General features: G+C 38.2%; 1 protein-coding gene across 8 annotated transcripts in view; it reads left to right on the forward strand.

Annotated features, from left to right (window-relative positions):
* Positions 1 to 19,417, forward strand: part of LOC106961733 (rap guanine nucleotide exchange factor 4-like) — a 34,953-nt gene extending 15,536 nt beyond the window's left edge. For 7 of the 8 annotated variants that reach the window (XM_015055660.1, XM_015055661.1, XM_015055668.1 and 4 more), the window contains 27 exons: positions 2,958 to 3,027; positions 4,278 to 4,342; positions 5,398 to 5,448; positions 5,521 to 5,627; positions 7,493 to 7,614; positions 7,716 to 7,899; positions 7,999 to 8,083; positions 8,389 to 8,449; positions 8,524 to 8,600; positions 8,687 to 8,833; positions 9,230 to 9,345; positions 10,600 to 10,685; positions 11,285 to 11,363; positions 11,453 to 11,597; positions 12,025 to 12,113; positions 12,230 to 12,260; positions 12,342 to 12,420; positions 12,972 to 13,118; positions 13,882 to 13,979; positions 14,364 to 14,489; positions 14,648 to 14,826; positions 14,933 to 15,023; positions 15,098 to 15,148; positions 16,737 to 16,824; positions 16,948 to 17,012; positions 17,128 to 17,182; positions 17,314 to 19,417. In XM_015055660.1, the coding sequence (XP_014911146.1) occupies positions 2,958 to 3,027; positions 4,278 to 4,342; positions 5,398 to 5,448; positions 5,521 to 5,627; positions 7,493 to 7,614; positions 7,716 to 7,899; positions 7,999 to 8,083; positions 8,389 to 8,449; positions 8,524 to 8,600; positions 8,687 to 8,833; positions 9,230 to 9,345; positions 10,600 to 10,685; positions 11,285 to 11,363; positions 11,453 to 11,597; positions 12,025 to 12,113; positions 12,230 to 12,260; positions 12,342 to 12,420; positions 12,972 to 13,118; positions 13,882 to 13,979; positions 14,364 to 14,489; positions 14,648 to 14,826; positions 14,933 to 15,023; positions 15,098 to 15,148; positions 16,737 to 16,824; positions 16,948 to 17,012; positions 17,128 to 17,182; positions 17,314 to 17,441 (2,622 nt within the window). In that variant the 3' untranslated portion in view covers positions 17,442 to 19,417. The remainder of the gene's footprint in view (positions 1 to 2,957; positions 3,028 to 4,277; positions 4,343 to 5,397; positions 5,449 to 5,520; positions 5,628 to 7,492; positions 7,615 to 7,715; positions 7,900 to 7,998; positions 8,084 to 8,388; positions 8,450 to 8,523; positions 8,601 to 8,686; positions 8,834 to 9,229; positions 9,346 to 10,599; positions 10,686 to 11,284; positions 11,364 to 11,452; positions 11,598 to 12,024; positions 12,114 to 12,229; positions 12,261 to 12,341; positions 12,421 to 12,971; positions 13,119 to 13,881; positions 13,980 to 14,363; positions 14,490 to 14,647; positions 14,827 to 14,932; positions 15,024 to 15,097; positions 15,149 to 16,736; positions 16,825 to 16,947; positions 17,013 to 17,127; positions 17,183 to 17,313) is intronic. The other variant, XM_015055662.1, reaches the window with a different exon arrangement.
* The last annotated feature ends 920 nt before the right edge of the window (positions 19,418 to 20,337 follow it).

Consider the following 20,337-nt stretch of genomic DNA (forward strand, 5'->3'; position numbering starts at 1 on the left):
TTTTTTTTTTTTTTAAGAACGAGTGATTTAAGGAAACAGTTACCAGCTTATTTGGTTTTGGTTCCCTTATGGCTTTCTAAAGCGATTTACTGACTTCAGCCTGCAGAATTGAATTATAAGCATGACCTCTCAGGACATTTCCTTCAGGGGGAGCAAAGAAATTCTGTGTTTATATTTTCCTTCAGTCTCTACTGACCATCAGATAGAAAGGTAAAGATTATTAGCTTGCTGCTAAGAGGCTCTCAATCTGTTTTTGATTGACCTGCAGTGTAGTTTCTGCAGCACATAACCACTTTGTGCCATTTAACCCAATCACCGAGACTCTGTTAGAAATACCGCTTTGAAAATTTGGTTGAAGTGATAAACCGACTTGGAAAAACATTAGTTTTTTTTTGGTTTTTTTTTGGCTGGACTAATACAGATTCATGTACCTGAATGTTCAACATTGCCTGACAACCAGCAATGCTTTGAATTGATGTGTAGTCTGGTCTTATGAGACTTTGTTGCATAGGTTGAATTTAAGTCCTTCACTGTTTTGTATTGAAATTAGGCATGACCATTTAAAATTATCTTTCTTCAAAATATATAGAGGCTTGTTTGAATTTGTGTGAATCATTTAGAATATATTTGGTCCCTGCCATCAGAAATAAACTGAAGCATTTCCCACACTCAAATTCCCACATGAAATCAGATATTTTTTCTTTGTGAAAAGAAATAAGAATAATTTGCAAAGTGACTGTTTATATTCTATTAGACAGGAGAAATTTGGTTTATAAATATCCAGGATTTCACATTATACTCACATATCCAGTCACAGTCTTTATAAATATTGAAATATCTTTGAATGTATTAATAACAATCTAGTCTATATAAAGCATGATTTGCTTTTGGCTCTTTGGCTGCATACGAGTTGACCTTCTGTTGCATCAGCATTGTAAACAAAAACATGACATTTGCATGAACGCAGTGGTGCAGAACGATTATTCATTGCGTTCATTATGTAATATCTATGTTGCCACTGGGCACTGCGGGGTTGTGAGACAGAAGTTGCTTAATAATCTCACCATATCTGATCTGGAATAAAACTGGACATTACTCCCACAAAAACAAGAGAGGTTTTAAATTTCACTTTAAACAGTGAATACTATTTTTATATAATACTGTCCTCTAGGCATTGAGTCCTACTTGTATGTTAACACCAACAGGGATAAAGTTGCAAAAACACTCTTAACCTCCAAGGAAACATGCAGGGACAGAGAGAATGATTTCCTTTTTCTTTTGCATGTTGGACTGCTTGATGGAGGACGGTCTCTTTCACCAGAGAGTACACTAATGAGAAGCAGAGAGGCAGGATATTTTCTTTAGGCAACAGGAAAAAAATACACAACAAAAGAGATTGCAGCTGAGTGCTCTGTATGTGGAAACAAGATGAGTTGGTTACACCCCAGATCAATAGATTACCTTTCTGGTTTTACTTCATATTATTTCTGGCTCTGCAAACAAAAGATACTTACACTTATGGGGCACTTTCACCTTTAAAACTTCCCTAATTTTTCATGGTATAGATTCAACTTTTCCTGACAGGTTTCGCTTCATATTGACATGATAGCATCACAAGAATCCTGCAGATTTGTCAGCTGAGCTTTCAGAGATTGCATAGTGAACTCATTGTCATGTTCGAGAAACCAGTTTGGTTTAGAGTCGGGTGAGGTCCGGGGCTTGGAGGTGTTGCTGGCCATTCGCATGTCTTTTGCCCCCTACGTGTTAGCTGACATATCCCATTGATTTTCAATTTACCATATTAGGAAAAGAAAAGGGAAAGCGAAGCACACACACCACTTAACAAGGAAAACATGCCATTCATGTGACATCCAGCATGTACCATGTTCTCTTTTAACACAACACAGCACGGTAGCTTAGCACTGAGGGAATGACATTGCACATTTAACCAGTAAGAATCAGGCAGGCATTTGTTTACTTTAGATAACATGGTGGGAATGAAAAATCTGAACAAAAGGTAGCAGACAGATCCACAAAAGTTGGTTGTGACATAACCAAGTGTGACATATAGTAAGGTGCAAAAAAACAGTGTAAAGACAGATTTTTCTGTCTTTGTGTTAAATCTCATTGCCTTCCTGTTTGGCATTGTAGGTTGAATCGTAAAACTACTTTTAATATTTGTAGTCCACAGAGGAATTTACTGACACTCACCAAATGGACTGCTCTGAAATTCTGTACCCAGATTTATGCTTCCCACTGGGGGTACAGTAATCATTCTGGTGGTCTCTTAAGTTGCATTCAAGAGCCATCAGCAGTACCAGGAAGCAGCTTACTCTGATTTATGGCCAAACCTGGTAAACAGGCTTAATGATTTTTACATTAAACTCCAGCTCTGTGTAGATGTGCCCCTCAGGGCTAGAACCCTAAATTATCTAATTTCCCCACCCACAAACTGAGTGCACACTTGAACTGCTGCAGCAGAGACACAGAGTGCAGCTCATGCATTACTGAGTGTATCAGGGTTTCTTTTGTTCGCTCCAAGTTAAGTTTTTTAGTATTGCAATAGTTCACTAGCATATTGTTGACCTGGTTCTGGATGAGTTGAAAGTTGTTGCTGTTCCTATGTGTTCAGACATAACAGAGCATGTTATTTGGGCTCAAGTAGCCGATAAACACCAGATTGCGCTGCTGGCTAGCCTTTGCTGCTTTAATGTGACCCCGAATCAGACTAAATATTTTAACGTAGCAATATGGTTTTAAAATCTTGGCTTACTAGAAACAGGAATAACATGATTTAATAGTAGTGTGTGTACTTTATAGATTTGGTTCCAATTCTATGTCAGTATTTCCAATGCTGTATTGAACTTTATTTAAAGAATATGTATAAAGATTGCTAAATTATTGATTTGACTTTAAATTGTTCAAATTAAAACCATATTTATGGCTTTGTTTTGCAGAAATTTCACCACTGCATGGCTGGACTTCTCGCTCCACCCTATGGCGTCATGGACAGCAGTGGATCTGACAGTGAGTATTTCAGAGATGCTCTTTTTTTTGTTTGTTTGTTTTATGGAATTTTCTCTATTGTTTAAGTTCTTACAGTATTCATGGTTGTTTTACACTTATATTGTGACTTATTGGAGATTAAGCCCACATTTAAGACTTAAATTAGAAAGATTAAAGTCAACTAAAACTATTATAGATGAAGAGTACATGAAGAAGATTATACTGAAGGGGTTCTTGTTTAATAAAAGCCAGCTAAACTGAGAATTAGCAGAAAACAACCCAGTGTTATTTCTGTCTCCGTGATCCCAATCCCCCACTCGATCCTCTGATGTTTTGATAAAATCTGAAACACAGTTTTCTGCTGCAAGTTAACTCAATATTGGCTCTGAGAGCTGTTGTAACCAGATTTTACATCACGCATCATAAAAATGATGAGCAGCAGTGTGCGGGAAGAAAATCCAGAAACTGCTGGTTTACAGGTGGCGGGCGAACTAGATGCTGCTCAATATTTGTCAAGCGTAACGGATAAATGGTTGCTTTATAATAGACTCATCTTCTCAAGTTGAGGTTTTATGGAAGCCTGTAATCTTGTTTCCATCATGCAACAGCATTGAAGAAGAAATACTCTCTCTGTTTTTGTAACTTGCAGTCCAGTTCCTGTTGGATTTACAACTTATGTTTTATGATTGCTTACATTGTGACAGATGTTGAACGGGAGTCGCAGGGTGGAAAGTGCTGTACTCTTTCTTGTTCAAAGCAGCTGAATGGATTTGTAGCTGCATCATATAAATAAAGCATGTTTTAACAGCTTGCCATTGAAGTCCTGCTCCTTTACGCAATATGGGCGCTAACAGCAAGGTGCTTTTAAATTCGGCCATGCTTGATTTATTCCAGTCATGCATGTAGCACAGTCTGGTTTTAACACTTACAGCAGCGGAGACTGGCATTTTTAATTATTCACAGCAGTGAAGTGCTAAAACCAAATAAATTATTTGTTTTGATTTGATCTCGCAAAGCTGAAATGATGGCAGTAATTAATCCCCCAATGCCACCTGGATTGTGGAAAACTTAATGAGCAAGAGGTTTGACAACTCTCCTCATAACTCGCAACGTTTAAACAAAACTTCTTTCTTTACTTGTCTTGTTTGTCAAATAAGGTTTTGAATCAATCAAGTGTTGCCTGTGGATTGTTTGTTTTTCCTAAAAAAAAAATCAGTTTTGTTTTACTTTTTTACTCTGCATATTTTATTGTGTTCTCTCTTTTCCAATAGGAATGCCAGAAAAGGAGAACATAAGCAGCAATTCATTTGTGTCAGTGTCCAAACATCCAAATAAGGTATTTCTTATGGTAGAACGACACAATATCTCAATGTCTTTGTATTACTGTACCTACATCACTTTTAATCACCTCTCATAAAGGTAAAATAATCTTTTATTTAAGCACCGGAGCCAGAAACTAATAATAATAGTAATAAACATTTCAGGGTGAGATTATTCTACTAGACTAAACTATGATTTCAAGATTCTGTTGAGATTTTTTTCATCAGTTGTGCCAATCAATTTGAAGAGTGCTGCGTTTAGATTTTAAATCATGCAAAGGCAAATCAAAAGAGCTTAAGATGATGCATCCTTTTTTTTTACCTTGTATCTTAGAGAAAGCAGACAAGTTGTGAATTGCTTCCCTTGACATATTTTAGTATTTTACTCACTCCTTTATGCTTGGATGGGAATAAAGAATGAGAAAGCTGTTTTAAGCTTAGCCCCAAAATAAACAAGGTGACTGGAGTTTTTGTCTCCATCCTGAATAGTTCCTGTCCCACCTTTCCCCGGCGCTCATTTCCTGCTTGATAGTGTGGCACCGCAACAGATTTATGGTGTCTGCTTTGTTCAGACATGAAGTTTAGTCACAACACGGAGTTGTTGACTTTTGTGAAAAAAAATAAAAATAAAAGCAGATAAGTGTATGGTTGCTTTTTTTGTTGCAATTAAGCAAATGTGCTTTTTGCCTAGCAGAAAAAATAGTGCCAGTAAATTTCCTCATTGATGTAAATAAAACATGAAGCCCAAAATCAGCTGCGAACATGATTGAGTTGCAATGATTTCTGGGTCATTCCCAAAGCTTCTTGAATGTCAGACGTTTGCAGCTCCTTTGGTCTCAGCAAGAGACAAAAGTGGTGGAAAAATATATTATGTGTCCAACTGCAGCAAGAAAATACTTTATTCAAGATTCATAAAAACCTGACTGTACAGAAAGGCAGACATGGCCTGATTTAGACGAAGGGCTCCTGAGCATACAATGGCTTTTCACTCTTTATGTCTTTTTTTCCATAAGCCATAATTTCTCCTCCAAGTCAGTTGAAAAAACCTTTTCTGTTTTATTTCATTTTGCAGAAGTCCTTTCCTGAAAGTCCGGCCAAACTTCATACTAAAAGTCCTACTCAGGTAGAAACTTCAGTCCTCATCTCAGAGGACTCAGAACTCAGTTGTAAAATATGAATGTTATTACAATAATAGGTTCCCTCTGAGAAGATCCTGCGAGCGGGGAAGATTCTCCGCCATGCCATCCTTTCCAGAGCGCCTCACATGATCCGAGACAGAAAGTATCATCTTAAAACGTACAGGTTAGTTGGCATTTTGTAACTCTGGGATTCTGATGAAAGACTATGAACAACGCAACTTTACAGCTAATCCCTGTTAACTGTGCTCAGAGTTGTAGCATACGTGCGATTTATCTGCTTCCATTACAAGAATCTAAAAGAAAAAAGCAGAGTCGAGCTGAGAAAATAGATGAAAGTCTTTGAACCCTGACGATGCCAAGCTTGAAAGCTAGACTCAGACATCAGTGCAGAAGTAGGGATAGTGACATTTCCATTAGTTCAGAAAATGAGAATTTGTATGCCAATTTATTCAGTGAGGGGGAGGAGGTCAGGAAAAATGTTGTCTGAGAGCAGTAGCTTGGAAACCAAACGGAAACCAAACTATTGAGAAAAGCACTCGGTTGTGATTCCAGTCTGCCTACAGCTCACCTCGGCGATGAAGGACCCAATGTGTCTAAAGTCTTACTCAAGAGGGTTTGGCAGCGCTACAATAATAAAGTGAAAATAATACTATGAGGACACTGTATGTTATGCCACTGTCAGTCTGTAGACCTCTTGATAAGTGGTTTGGCCCTAAAAAAGTTGATGCAACACAAATGGTGGTTGGAAGGAGAGAGGAAATGGTGTTACACAATCAGACGGTAGCTGCAGTCAAACACTCTCACTTGACTCGGACACAAAAACATCTCAAACCGCAGTAAGCTAATTGTCATGGGGAAACATACAGGTGGATAGTGGGAGTAGATAATGATTTAACACAATCTGTAGATATCAGCAAATGTTTTATATTGACAGAGGGAAAGAAAAAAAACCCACACACAATAAATGAAATCATGATCCTGATTCCTGACTTGTCTTGACGGTCTGGCTGTTGACTTCCTATTTGAGTTTTCTGTCCTATTTGTGGCATGAACTGTATTGTTTCCTCTTCCCTCTGCTTTGGGTTGTTCCTTCCCTTAAACACAGGGAAGCTTTTTTTAGACTCAAACCTTAGAAACAATAGGCCTAAATAGTTTAAATGAAGATTCATTGTAATTGTGTAATAATTATTTACAGTTATTTTAAGTCATTCTATTAAAATAACTGCTTCCGAAATAAAAAACAATTTTTTTTTTGATTGAGAAGAAATTTCTTCTTTTAACTTGTATTTTCTGTGATATTTGTGGCCAGAGTGCTCACTACATTCCTTTTCTCACCAATAAGTTGCCATGCATCATTCCACATATTCAGTTTTTTTTTTTTCTTTATGGTTTTTATTTTATCAGGAGTTTATTTTCAGTGACCAGACTTTGACAGTGAGAGGCTTGGTTACAAACGGCTCCTCATTCATATTAAACTAGAGCATAATGAAGAAGAGGGTTGTGTGTTGTCTCTGAGATAGATTGGAGGTCTGTCCAGGAATCCGCCTCTTGTCCAGCGACTGTAGGAAATACCAGCAAATCCCACTGACGTGAACAACGCAGACAATCAGATAAAAAGAATCAAGAGAAACTGTTATGGACGTGAAAACGTCTTCATAAATGTTTATAACTGTTGTCATAAAGTGTCATTCAGTAAATTATGACACTTTTAATATGCATTGTTTCATAAAAGGGCATTAAGATGACTAACTGTGCATTGTTTGGTAAATAATGACACTTTTAATGACACTTGCACTAAAAGTCCATTGAAAGTGTTAGCTTTGCATTGGAAGTGTCATTATTTATCGAACAGTCATAACCATTCATAAAAACTCCTTCACGTTCATAGCAGGTGTTGTATCAGGTTTATGACAGTACTATGTCTGTCTTATGCACACCCCTTCAACTAAAGTGTTACCAAGGTGATTAAAATATTACATAATTTCTTATCTTCCTCTTAGTTCTTATGGAGACTTTTGTTTTCTCCAGGCAGTGCTGTGTGGGGACAGAGTTGGTGGACTGGCAGATGCTGCAGTGCTCCTGCGTCCATTCCCGCATTCAGGCTGTGGGCATGTGGCAGGTGCTGCTGGAGGAAGGCGTCCTCAACCACGGTTAGAACCTGCACGACATTTGCCTCGGCATGCGAGACAATCACAGAAACTTTTTACATATGTTTTTAAATGATAGTCTGACTATCTGCGCTGTGATGCAGTGGATGGAGAGACGGTCTTCCAGGACAAGTACCTTTTCTACCGCTTCCTGGACGACGAGCAGGAGGACGCTTTGATACCCAGTGAGGAGGAAAGAAGGGAGAGCCAGGAGGAGCTGCAGGACACTCTGCTCTTCCTGTCGCAAATTGGGCCAGATGCTCTTATGAGGATGATCCTGAGGAAACCGTAGGGCTCTGACACGGCTCTCGCCACAGAACAGTGAGATCTTTCAGACAGCTTTTGGTTTCTTTAGCCTGTTTCCTTTCTTTCTTTTTTTTTTTTTAGGCCGTCTGAAAGAACACCGGATGACTTGGAGATAATTTATGAAGAACTGCTCCATATAAAGGCCTTATCTCACCTGTCCACCACTGTGAGTTACTAACAGTTTTCTGTGTCCTAAAAAATCTATAATTGTCGGTCTCTCCAATGGAATCACAATAAAACACACTGAAATTAGTGGTTGCAATGTGGCAAAATGTGTGACTATTTCACTACACCTGCCAAAAAGTAAATCGTAAATTAGTGTTACTGCTGTGTTAGTCGATTCAAAACACTTGGCGTGCTACAGCGTTTACTTTTATCTGTTGTAAAATTTATTGTACTCAAGGAAACACTTGAGTTCAGGTTAGAATAGGTCTCTCCCACATTTTAATCATTCTCTCCTGCATTGGACAGGTAAAGAGGGAACTAGCAGGAGTTCTCATCTTTGAATCCCATGAAAGGGCAGGAACAGTGTGTGAGTATATTTAGATTATTTATCTGATGTTAAATATGGCAAATCCCAGAATGTTGTTGTTTTTTTTCTCCCAGTGTTCCATCAAGGAGAAGAGGGCACATCCTGGTACATTATATTAAAAGGCTCGGTGAATGTTGTCATCTATGGAAAAGTAGGTGATTATTCACCTCATAAAGGTCCTCTGATTCTTACTTTTGTTGGACTGTTAGTTACTGATCAGCGTGCTGCTTTGCGCAGGGTGTTGTCTGCACGCTCTACGAAGGAGACGACTTTGGGAAGCTGGCGCTGGTCAATGACGCCCCCAGAGCTGCCTCCATTGTCCTTCGAGAGGACGACTGTCATTTCCTGAGAGTGGACAAGGAGGACTTCAACAGGATTTTAAGGGTGAGTGTAAGGTCATCGTCTTGTGATGCTCTGCAAATATCAGAAAAAACACTATCGCCCTCTGCTGGAAATTACGTAGCAACGCAGTCAAAAGTTTGTCTTCTGAAATGAGGCTACAGCTGATTGTTCGGTGTTAAATACCAACTTTTAGAGTAAATCATCTTATGGGAAACCACATATCCTGTTATAAGTTTTTTAACAAAAAAGAAAAAGCTGTATTTTAAGGACTCTCTCACCTGACAGAGTGGCTTTCTGAGAGTCAAATCACCAACATCAAAGTCTGCAAAAAACAATAAATGCAGCTTTTCAAACACTTTCTATAAGATTTCCAACCTTTCCTTTTTTTAATTAACAACATAGATGTATTCACTTTGTCTGCTTGTACTTACTACAAAGGATGTGGAGGCCAACACAGTGCGTCTGAAGGAGCACGGCCAAGATGTTCTGGTGTTGGAGAAGAGTCTCAGCAGCAGCCGAAACTCTGTCCAGGGATCCTCTGCAGCTCACCACAAGTAATTAAACACACCAACCAGTTCAGAGATGGATGTTGGACACCCATCACAGGCATTTAAGGAGAGCCATTTATGTGTAGCGTTCAAGTGCGCGACACTTCACCAGCATCGCATGGTCTGTATTATTGTACACTAAACTCACTCACCAGCGACGTTTCGGATGGTGATGTATCATGATGGTTGTCTTAAGAGAAAATTTGTGTTGGCTTAATGTCACTCCCTGCCATCTGAAACCCTCACAAAAACTCAGTTTACTTTCACCATATTAATCTTTAGTCATACAAACACAAATCAAATATTCCCACCATAACTCAGCTGTGAGTCGTTTCAATCCAACTCCATTGTGACATAAAAGCAGCTTCATCTCAGCGTGACAGTCTACAGCCATAGACTGGAAGCATACAGTAAAAAGAATCTGTACCAGCTGTGTAAGTGCTGTAACAATGCTGCAGCACTCGCACTCAAAGTAAATCAGATGACAAAACATTAACAAACTTCTCATGACATTCAGATGCAAACTGCAAGCAGCTAAAGCCTGTGACTGATTTGCAATAGATAGATAGATGGATAGATAGATAGATGGATAGATAGATAATTGTCACAAAGCAGAGTCATTTGTCTCAGTCTGATCCTAAGAGTGAGTATGAAGTAAAGCTGCATCAGATGCTCTGCTGCCAGTAAGTGTTTCCTCCTAATAGAGGCATCTGTCACTGCCCCACGGTGGCTGAGATGCACAGAGACACATTAATGGTAATGATGGCCTGGCTCCTGGGGGGGAAAGGAGGCTTGGCAAGCCACAATTACTTGTTCAGGGTTGCCCTCTAATCAACTCCACTCTTGACACACAAGAGTGTCAAGACTACCCCGCGAGAAGGGAAGACACGTCCCTGCTTTCATGGCGCCCTTCCCTCTTGCCACGCTGTTATCAAGTAATAAAAACAACCAAGGGAGGTTTGTGTTCGTCCCCCTTCATGTGTGGGGGAGATGCTCCAAGTTTTTTTTGTTTTTTTTTTTTATAAATATATTTGCTAGGATTATTTTTGTGGCTCTTCTCCTCTTCTTCATCTTCAGGAGCACTGATTGTAAATAGGATTGTTTTCAAATGAGCCAATCACAGCCACACACCGAAGGAAGAGAAATCAGCTGAGGGGCCGCAGTGGTGCCACTAGGCATTAAGAGTCTGTGTATCTTGATTAATGAAGGGTGTGTGTGTGTGTGTGTGTGTGTGTGTGTGTGTGTGTCGTGTTGCTTCAGATACAACATCATGTCCGGGACGCCGGAGAAGATTTTGGAGCACCTTCTCGAGATGATGCGGTCGGATTCCCAGTTCACTGAGTCAGGTGCTGCCCATTGTGTCAAACACAAGAGACTTGCGTTATTACCATATATAATTTAATGATATCTATCATTTACTGTGAAGAGTTCTCAGCCACACTGCCTTGGGTTTTTTCACATTTCATAATATTGCAACCTCAAATTATAATGAGCAGTGGAGAAAAGACAGTTTTCTTGTTCTATATATTTCTTTCATTGCGTAATGTTGTGGTTTGGTCTGAGCTGAGCGCCTTCCTCCATCCTCCTGTGGCCTTTGTGGGGATGCATAATTAATTGACATGTATTGATTTTCCCCACCTAAGCTCTGAATCTCTGGGTTTTGTTTAGGGGGTATCAGAGTAAAGAGGCTGAATACAAATTCGCCCAGCAGTTTTCAGATATGCCGTGTGTTTTATCTCTCTGATCTGTCCTCTGTGGTCTCCGCTGCGATGACCCGTTTGTTCCCATCTATAATTAGCTCCACATCGCAAAGCTGATCTAATTACCATCATGTGTGGCGATGCATATGGTTTTCACTTTCCCTGCAGAGGGGACCGACCCGGCCATGTGTTTGAAGGTGTCTTTGATGTGCCATTAACTGAATCTTCGCTGTTATTTGTCTCAGATTCGGCCTTAGATGATTTTGTGCTCACGCACTGCGTCTTCATCCCGAACAGTCGGCTATGTCCTGTGCTGAGCGACCAATATCCTTTTGCCTACATTAAAGAAAAGTCTTCTTCCCAGTGAAATGTGGTTTTTGCTGTAGTTTAGTTGATCTTTAACCGCAGTGCAGCTACCACGCCCAGGCCTCACAGGACTCGGAGATGGAGAAGCTGGACTACACGCTCAACAACAAGCGCCGGGTGATCCGCCTGGTGATGAAATGGGCTGCTGTGCATGGAGAACATCTGCAGCAGCAGGACATGGTCTTCCTTGAGGTCAGTGGGTCTCTAAAACAGTCATGACAAAAGCAGCTGACTGTAATCACCTCTGGAAATGTCACAGATGTGCTAAGATTTAGATGTTAAAAAAATTATCTGGTTAGTGGATATTTCAATCCAAACAGAATGGTTTCCATTTCAGCATGTTTATGAAAAACAGCAAAAACTAACTTTTTAAAAAAGGCCTCAGAAATACACATATTTAGGAGATTTGGATTAATGGATCAATTATGATGTCTCAGTACTCAAATTCTTAGAGATTCTTCTATCTTGGATTGCCAGGAAAATAAATGAATAAATAAATAAGTTTCTGTATTTCAGTTTCCCAAAGGTGTGTCAATATTTGCTGGCCAAATATTCAAATTGGCGTGACTTTATCTCGTTTTAAGTCTTGTTTGCACTCAAAGGTTGTTGTTTTTTACAGGAGTTTCTCGTGGCTGTTTCAGAAGATGCCAAAGTGCTTCCAGCCCTCAGGGATCAGCTGACGGAGCTGGAGAAAATCATAAAAAGCAGGTTAGTTAGGATTAGCTGTTATAAATTGTATGGATATGTGGTCTAAATACTGTTTTCCATTAGTAAATTATAGGACTAACACATATCAAACCCATCTGTTGGTTCTACTTTTTTAGTGCAGACGATGCCAGATCCTCACAGAGAAAGGTAGACAGCTAATTAAGTTAGATTGACATTTTAATGCAGATGTTTTCTGTTGCTGCTTTATGAACATGTTCTCTGTTGCAGCACAAAGTCCTTCTGCAGCATTTCAATATGGTAGACGAGAAACTTCAGAAACGGCAACCCATCAAAGGAGACGATGAAAGTAAGTGCGGAAAAGTCTTGTGCAGTTATGGTAAAAATAAAGGACATCCACTTTTAGTTGTAATTATTGAAATACAATAAGTGTAACCTTGCAGTCACTGAGAAGACCATAAGCTCTTCTGTAAAGTAAAGTGTGTGACAGCTGCGTACTGGTTGAATCTGGATCATGCAAGCAATGAAAGAAATATATAAAGAGAGGAACTGTGAGAAACTGGTAGTCATTGAAAAATGGCTTCTAGTATGTTGTTGCTTCTGATGTTGATTTTAAAACATTGTGAATGCAGAGGTGCATTTTTACCTCCTTTATTTAATAAATAACGAGTGTGTAGAATCTGCTGCATTTTATTTACACGTATCACCGAAAAGAAGTCTTAATGTAAGCCGTTGTTGCATTTTTCCAGATTTTTATTCGCAAATAATTTACAATTTCATACGTATATTCACTCCAATTCACAAAAAAGGGTGTGCCTTTGTTTTCTCATCACCGATGAGATAAGAGATTGAATCCTGTATCCCACTTTTTCTTCCGTTTCCTCCCATTCTTACATCCAGTCCTGTTCAAAGTCTACTGCTGCGACCACACCTACACCACCATCCGGGTCCCGGTCGCCTCCTCGGTCAGGGAGGTCCTGGAGGCCGTGGCCGACAAGCTGGGGTCAGCGGAGGATCTCATCCTGGTCGGCCTCAGTTCAGCAGGAGGTGAGAGCAGCAGCTGTACATGACGAGGAAATGGTTGGGATTGAACATGAAACACAAATGTAGTTAACTATAAAATATATTTTTTAATCCAAAACCCTTTGCATATTTTTTTTTATTTATTTGAGTCTTTAAATGTATTTCTTTTTAAATGATATTTGTAGAAAAATTTTAGAAAAAACCCAATCAACTTGGTCACTTTTCTTTCAGCTGATTAGAAAAGAGTGACAATAAAACTGTGAGGAAAAAAACTACCATCATCAGACTGTATTCCTAAAGCTAATTTCCTGTTTATTATTACAAAATGAGATTAAAGTAAGGATGTAATAAGAACAGTTCTTAGAAGGATTCTGGATAAATGCTACAATGAGATTTCCAGCACACTTTAAAACCAGACTGCAGTTTAAAAAGACATGCCATCAAATCTGGTCATTACTTTATTTATTGCTTTTATGCGGTGCTTTTCAATAGAAGCTGTTTCAAAATGTATAGCACAGAAAGATAATTTATTGTCAAGATTGGCTATTAACATTTTGAGAGAAGTTGCCAGAGTTTTCTCAATGTTATGTTTATTTGAAGTAATTAGTTCGTGTGACTAAATTCAATATTTTAGGTTTAGATGGTTAAAGGTATTTGAATGTCGGCATTCATAAATTAGTTCTTATTTTTAACGTAACTAGATTTATGTTGAGACAACATAAATCTAGTTCTTTTGTTTGTTTTATTTTTTTTTAAATCTTACTATGGTTTGTTTTCTTTTTGGCAGAGAAAGTTGTCTTCAAACCAAACGATGTCTCCATCTTCTCCACACTCAGCATAAACGGACGGCTCTTTGCCTGCCAGAGGGACCAGCTGGATGTGTTGGTGTGTTGATTTAATCAAATACTTATCATGATCACATACCAACATCACAGTTCTTACATTAATGCCAAAAAACTACTTTCATTTGATCGTACATACGGACAATTTCATTATTATATTTTTAACCAACAGTCAGATTCAAGTGTCTTTGCCTTTTTCAGTTTTATAGCGTTTTGCGAAAATGTTCATAACACTTGAATTTTTTTAAAATCATTTGGCAAATTTCAACCACAAGCGCAAGTTTCGTATTTTGTATTAAACCTCACAGTTACATATCACTTTATTCAATCATATAAAATCCCAATGCAATCCATTAGCATTTGTGATTGCAAAGTTAAAAAAGAGTGGAAAGTTTCAGGGTTTAATCTGATCTCTTGTGCCTCCCAGGTGCCCCTGTCTGAACAGGAGGGTCTGTCTCTTGGGTCTCTTGCCAATTTTGAATTGATGAGCTCCAAGGATGTGGCTTACCACATGACCTTCTACGACTGGGAGCTTTTCCACTGTGTACACGAGGTATTTATAGAGCAATAAGGACGCCTTAGCAGGTTCTGTTTAATCAAATTTGCTTTCAAGGCTGGCACACACTGTCTTTATTTCCTGGCCCTAATGTGATACTAGCTTGTTTTTCTTTGTTGTTGTTTTTTTTTTTTTAATTCTCTGATGTCTTCCAGCTTGAACTCATCCATCACACGTTTGGGAGACAGCACGTCAAGAAAACCACAGTGAATCTGGATCTCTTCCTCCAGAGATTTAATGAGATTCAGTTCTGGGTAATTACAGAGGTTTGTCTGTGTTCCCAGCTGAACAAGAGAGTTCAGCTCCTCAAGAAGTTCATCAAGATCGCTGCTCAGTAAGTGGATCTCTTTTCTCTGGGGAATTGGCCAGTTTGTTGCTTTTTCAAAATGAACTTTTATTGTAAATTTATTGTAACCCTCCCTCTTATATCTTCTGTGAAGCTGTAAAGAGTACAAGAATCTAAATGCCTTTTTTGCCGTCATTATGGGACTGAGTCACCCAGCAGTGAGCAGACTCAGTCAGACGTGGGAGGTGGGTGACTTGTTGTTTGGTCGTCCTCTATCTGAAACTGCAGGTTAACCTTCCCATTTTGTTTACGTCCGCAGAAACTTCCCAGCAAGTTTAAGAAGTTTTACGGAGAATTTGAAAACCTAATGGTACGCCTTTAATGTAAATTTCCCTTTTTATTAGTTAGGGTGCCTTGCAAAAGTATTTACACCCATTAAACTTTTCACAAACCTCAAGTCATTTAATTGGGGTTTTTACAAACAAGAAGCAGTGCGTAACCGGGAGGTGGAAGGACAATGACACATTGCCTATACATTTTAAGGTTTAAATATGACAGCAATCTGATAAAAAACAAAATCGGAGTTAACAAAGAGCATATTTAATACCTGCTTAAGTTGTTTGTTTTTCTTAAACGATACTTTTGATATTTCAAACAAGCCTCAGGAACACAGATCATAATTTATTGAATGCGTATATGAACTTAATGCACTACACAGAGTGCATACAAAACAGTCCTCTGAAAATGCATTTAGTACAAACACAAACAACATTTTACGTTTCAGAATGGGTAAAGCAGTAGAAGCTGCCATGCTGCTTCAATAAATCATCAGTTACAGATATGTTACCATGACCCCTGTTGAACGTCGATGGGTCTTTACTTCTCTCCTGGTGATAGATTGATTGCGTAAGGTTGAGGGTTTTTGTGTGTGTTTATTACTTAATTTAGTTGTCGTGTCTAGCCCCCGAGTTGTTCCAGCTGTTTCTTGTTTCCATGATTGTCCCCTGTGTATTTAACCTCACCTGTGTCTCCTGCTCCCCGCTGGATCTTTGTCATTTGTTAGTCTTAGTCATAGTTTGTGGTTCCTTGTCATAGTTCACGTCGTTGTTCTTCCTGAGTTAATGATCTTGTACCTGTGTCTTCCTGGTGTTGTGAACCTTATGGATATTATTAAAGTCTTTCCTTCACCTTACTCTGGGTCAAACCGCGCCTTATTCCTCATCAACAAGCCGCACTTCAGGACAGATTTTGTCTTATTATTTTCTTTCCTTTTTATTTTTTATTTTTTAAACACAATCAGCAGTACAGCCCAAAGGACATTACAAAAACGTGTAATGCACACATTTTATATATTCTATGAGAAGAAAAACATGCTTAGCATGTTTCATGCTAAGTGTAAACATGCTAAGTATAACAACTTAACATTTCTGACGACTTTCTCCTTGACCTACTTACAGTGCATTGGTTCCTGTTTATTCGTTGATGTTCCCTAATAAACCTCTGAGACATTCACAGAACAGCTGGATTCGTATTGAGAATAAACTGCGTCAAGTTATGTACACGTTAGGCAACAGAAGCCAAACGGTTGCACTGGATTTCATTTAGAAGTGTTGCAGTAACATGGCCTACATGGACATAGGCATCACACTTTTTATGTTTTTATTTACAACTAATTTTTGAGAGCTTAATCATTCTTTCTACCCAGATGCAAAACACTTCCTGTGACAGAAAAATAACACAATCGGGGAAACGTGGGGGTGGCACCGTCATGGAGCTAATGAGAGAGCAATATATAATTTTCCTTTTACTAAAAGTAATTATGATGCTTTGGACTGACCTAACACTTATTATAAAATAAACATTGTTGTAAGGAGACAAAATGTGAAAAGGTTCAAGTTTATGAAAGCTTTTGCAAGGCACTGAAAGCCGATCTCAGAACCGTCTCAATGTTTCTGCAGGATCCGTCCAGGAATCACCGGGCGTATCGACTCACAGTCGCCAAACTGGCCCCGCCCGTCATTCCCTTCATGCCGCTGATGATAAAAGGTCATCCCCATTGATTCGATAACTGTTCATTTTTATTGCACTTTGATTACTTTGGTGTTGCACTGCTTCTCCAGTACCTTTAACTCTCCACGATTGTTTTCCTGTTTTTTTTATTTCCCGCAGACATGACATTCACTCACGAGGGCAACAAAACATTTATCGACAATTTGGTCAATTTTGAGAAAATGGTGAGGCACTGCAGGTGCAGGTTGTTGTCTGACAGTTGGTGTGAATTTCTTTCCCTTCTTTAGTTTTCATGCAATTGCAGATATTTGCCGCTGACTGTAGTTTTCTGCTTTGCAGCGGATGATAGCTAAGACAGTGAAGACAGTGAGATATTATAGGAGCCAAACATTCAGTAAGTGCTACAGTAAAATCCTCAAATCTATTATTTTCTAAAAGGTATCCAAAGGATCCTCTTTCACATTGTTAGTTTTTTTTTTTTTTTTTTTTTTTTTAATAACTTTTCTCATTTTTTAATCAAATCAGGCCCGGATTCTCCTCAGGCTGGGAAGCATCACCCCGACGTTTGGACCTACGTTCGTCAGCTCAGCGTGATCGACAACCAAAGGACCCTAACTCAGCTCTCTCATGGACTTGAGCCCCGCAGGTCTTGAAACCAGCCGGGGGCAGAGACATTTTCCCTCCGATGCCGCTTCACGACGTAACGCAGCACTTGTGCTCGTATCATTTTTACTCCCGACACAGGCAATCACATGGAGGACCTGATGAGGTGTCTGATAATGAGATATTGTTTCAGCAACGCCTTGAGCCTTTTATTACAGTCATTTGTGATTTTTCAACAACCGTAATTGTTGTGGGATGAAGTACCTCTTATATCGATGTCATGCAGATATCATATCATGTCCAACCCAAACAGGCAAATGAAATGATGACTTCTGGGTGGTGGGAGTCTAATTTATGGGATCAATGTGTACAATCTCTCAGATGTAAACAAAATGTGACGCTTTAGCCTCAATTATCCTGACGTTCATTTTTTGTATCTTTTCTATCAAACCGTTTTTTACTCCTATTTAGGTTTGTTGTAAATTTTGTACAGATATTTATTAGACTTAAGCATGACTTTATTAATTCAGCATGGCTTTCTTTAAGGTTTAAACGTGATATTAAAATTAAATATTTTTGTTGTATTGTGTACTGTAACTCAGTTGGTATCTGCTGTTTTATTGTTATGAAGTTTACAACCACAGCTTGTTCAGTTTTGTATTTATTCCTACTTTAGTTGTGTGCAGTTTGAGTTTTCATAAATGGATAATTTTCTGAATTATTGAAGTCTGAACATGTGAGGCATTGTTTCTTCTGTTTATTTCTCCTAAAAAAAATCTGAGAGCACAGACATGGAAGAATGAGACAAATTTACAAAAGTATTTTTTTTTTGCAAACCATGTTTCATGTAATGTGATGGGATTTTCTGAAATCCATTCAAAGGCTGCATAGTGGAGAAGTTGGTCACACTTTTGCCATGCAGGAAGGTCAGGGGTTAAATCCCAGCTGAGGGCCTTTCTGCATGCAGTTTGCATTTTTCTGCTGGGGACACTGTCTTCCACCCTCAATCCTAAATCGTCCACGTTAACTTGCCTAACTCTATTTTGCCCTTTGGAAGTGGTTATGTGACACTGTGGCGTCTCTTTCAGGGTGTAATGACTGGAGAATGGTATCTGCCCCTGCTCCCTGTTGCTATGGGAGGAATAAATTGGTATAGAAAATACCATCCAAGTGCTTGCATTTATAAAATAGAGTTTAATTGTTAGAGCTAATGAAGAGTCACTTTTTATGTTAGCTTAGATTTTTGGAAATTGATTACATACTAATTAAAATGATCTTTAATTACAAAAAAAGCCAGATTACTGTGTGGATTATGAAGATAAAATTGGGTTTTTGTCGAGCCTTGTTTGTCAAATTTCCAGTTGTTTAAAGCTTTTTTTTTGTCACTGCTCTGAGGGTAGATATGGACACAGTTAGGTGAACAGATTTTTTTTCTGCTTTCTTTTTTGACCAAGACAAATATGACTAAAGGTGTCAAGTCCCATATGGACCTAAACGAAAACAGGGAGTCAAAAAACCCTGAATGAAACTCCTCTGGCAGCTTCAGAAAGTAAAGTTTATGAACACTTTGCCTCAAGCACAACATTGTTGTTGAATCCAGCTCAACAGTATTTAATTTTTTTTTTTTTAATTAAATGTAAAGTAAGATTATATTAATTTCATTTTAAGAGTTTTGCTTTTTGGGTTGAATTACTGAAATAAATTTACTTTTTAATTGATCTCCCAGTTATTATTTGTGTTCTTTCCTTCTTTTTCAAGAGGTTTATTGGGATGGTTAAAAGACAAATACTTGAGAGTAACAAATAGTAACGGCTCTGGTGCTGTGGTGTTAAAACATGATGTGTTGCTTTCCTTATACGACAAAAGAATCAATGAAGGAGAAAAAAAACATGTTAAACTATAAAATCGTTTCACTGGGAGTCAAACGTTGATTTTAATTTAGAATGAGAAAACTGACTGCACTCACAAAGGAAGCGTGGGAAGTCACTGAAAATACTTCATAAAAATAAAAATTGTTAAAAAAAAAACCCAGCCATTTAAAATAATGTCAGAGCTAATAAGCTTTTAAGGATGTTGGATGAGAGTTTTAGTGCCTGATCAAATGATGGTTTTCAGTGTTTGGGGTCTGGGTGGCAAAGGTTTGTGAAATTACCTGAGCTTGATGAGTTGATGAGCTTTGAAGCTGGAGATAAACTATCTGAATGTTTATTAATAACTTTTCTGAAGTTTCTAAGTTTGTATGTGTTCCTTCTTCAACTTGTCACATATTGCTGACTTTGTATTCATAGGTTACATATATTAAAATACTGTATGAATGAATTAGTTTAGTATAAGCATAACTGTGTATAATCAAGTTATATTAATACACAAGATTGAGTCTTTGAATTTAATTACTAAAATTAATTAAGTTTTTGGTGATTTGACATTTTTATAAGGATGGGAATGAGACTAAATAAAAATGTTGTGACTGGAAGTAATTTGAACTTTTAAAGACACTCCTGAACTCCCTTCCCCCAGGCTGGGATCCAAACCCAGCCTGGGTTCTTTCTGCATGGCGTTTGTTCCCTCCAGGTACCACGACTTCCTCCCACAGTCCAAAAACATGACAGATTACCTCTCGAAATTGTTTAGTACTTTGTAAAGTTTTTGAGTAACAGTTTCACCTAATACTCTTTTATTCCTATTGAGTAAATTTTACAATAATGTATTTCCTACTTGAGTGTTATTTCTCTCCAGAGGTCAATAGTAACTATTGTATTTATGGTTACTCAGTTAAATTTACTTGAGTACATTTTTGAATAAATAAATAAAAGTTGTCATAGGAACAATTTGCTGCATTTTATTTTTTTTCTTTACTTTGACTTGAAGTATATTATTTTGAGCTGTTTTTTGTACATTTTTTTTATTTTGTGCATTTTTAAATTATTCTACTTTTATGTAAGTACG

Source organism: Poecilia latipinna, unplaced genomic scaffold (genome assembly GCF_001443285.1).
Source record: "Poecilia latipinna isolate Pla-1442-1.1 unplaced genomic scaffold, P_latipinna-1.0 Scaffold1329, whole genome shotgun sequence".
Taxonomy (NCBI): domain Eukaryota; kingdom Metazoa; phylum Chordata; class Actinopteri; order Cyprinodontiformes; family Poeciliidae; genus Poecilia; species Poecilia latipinna.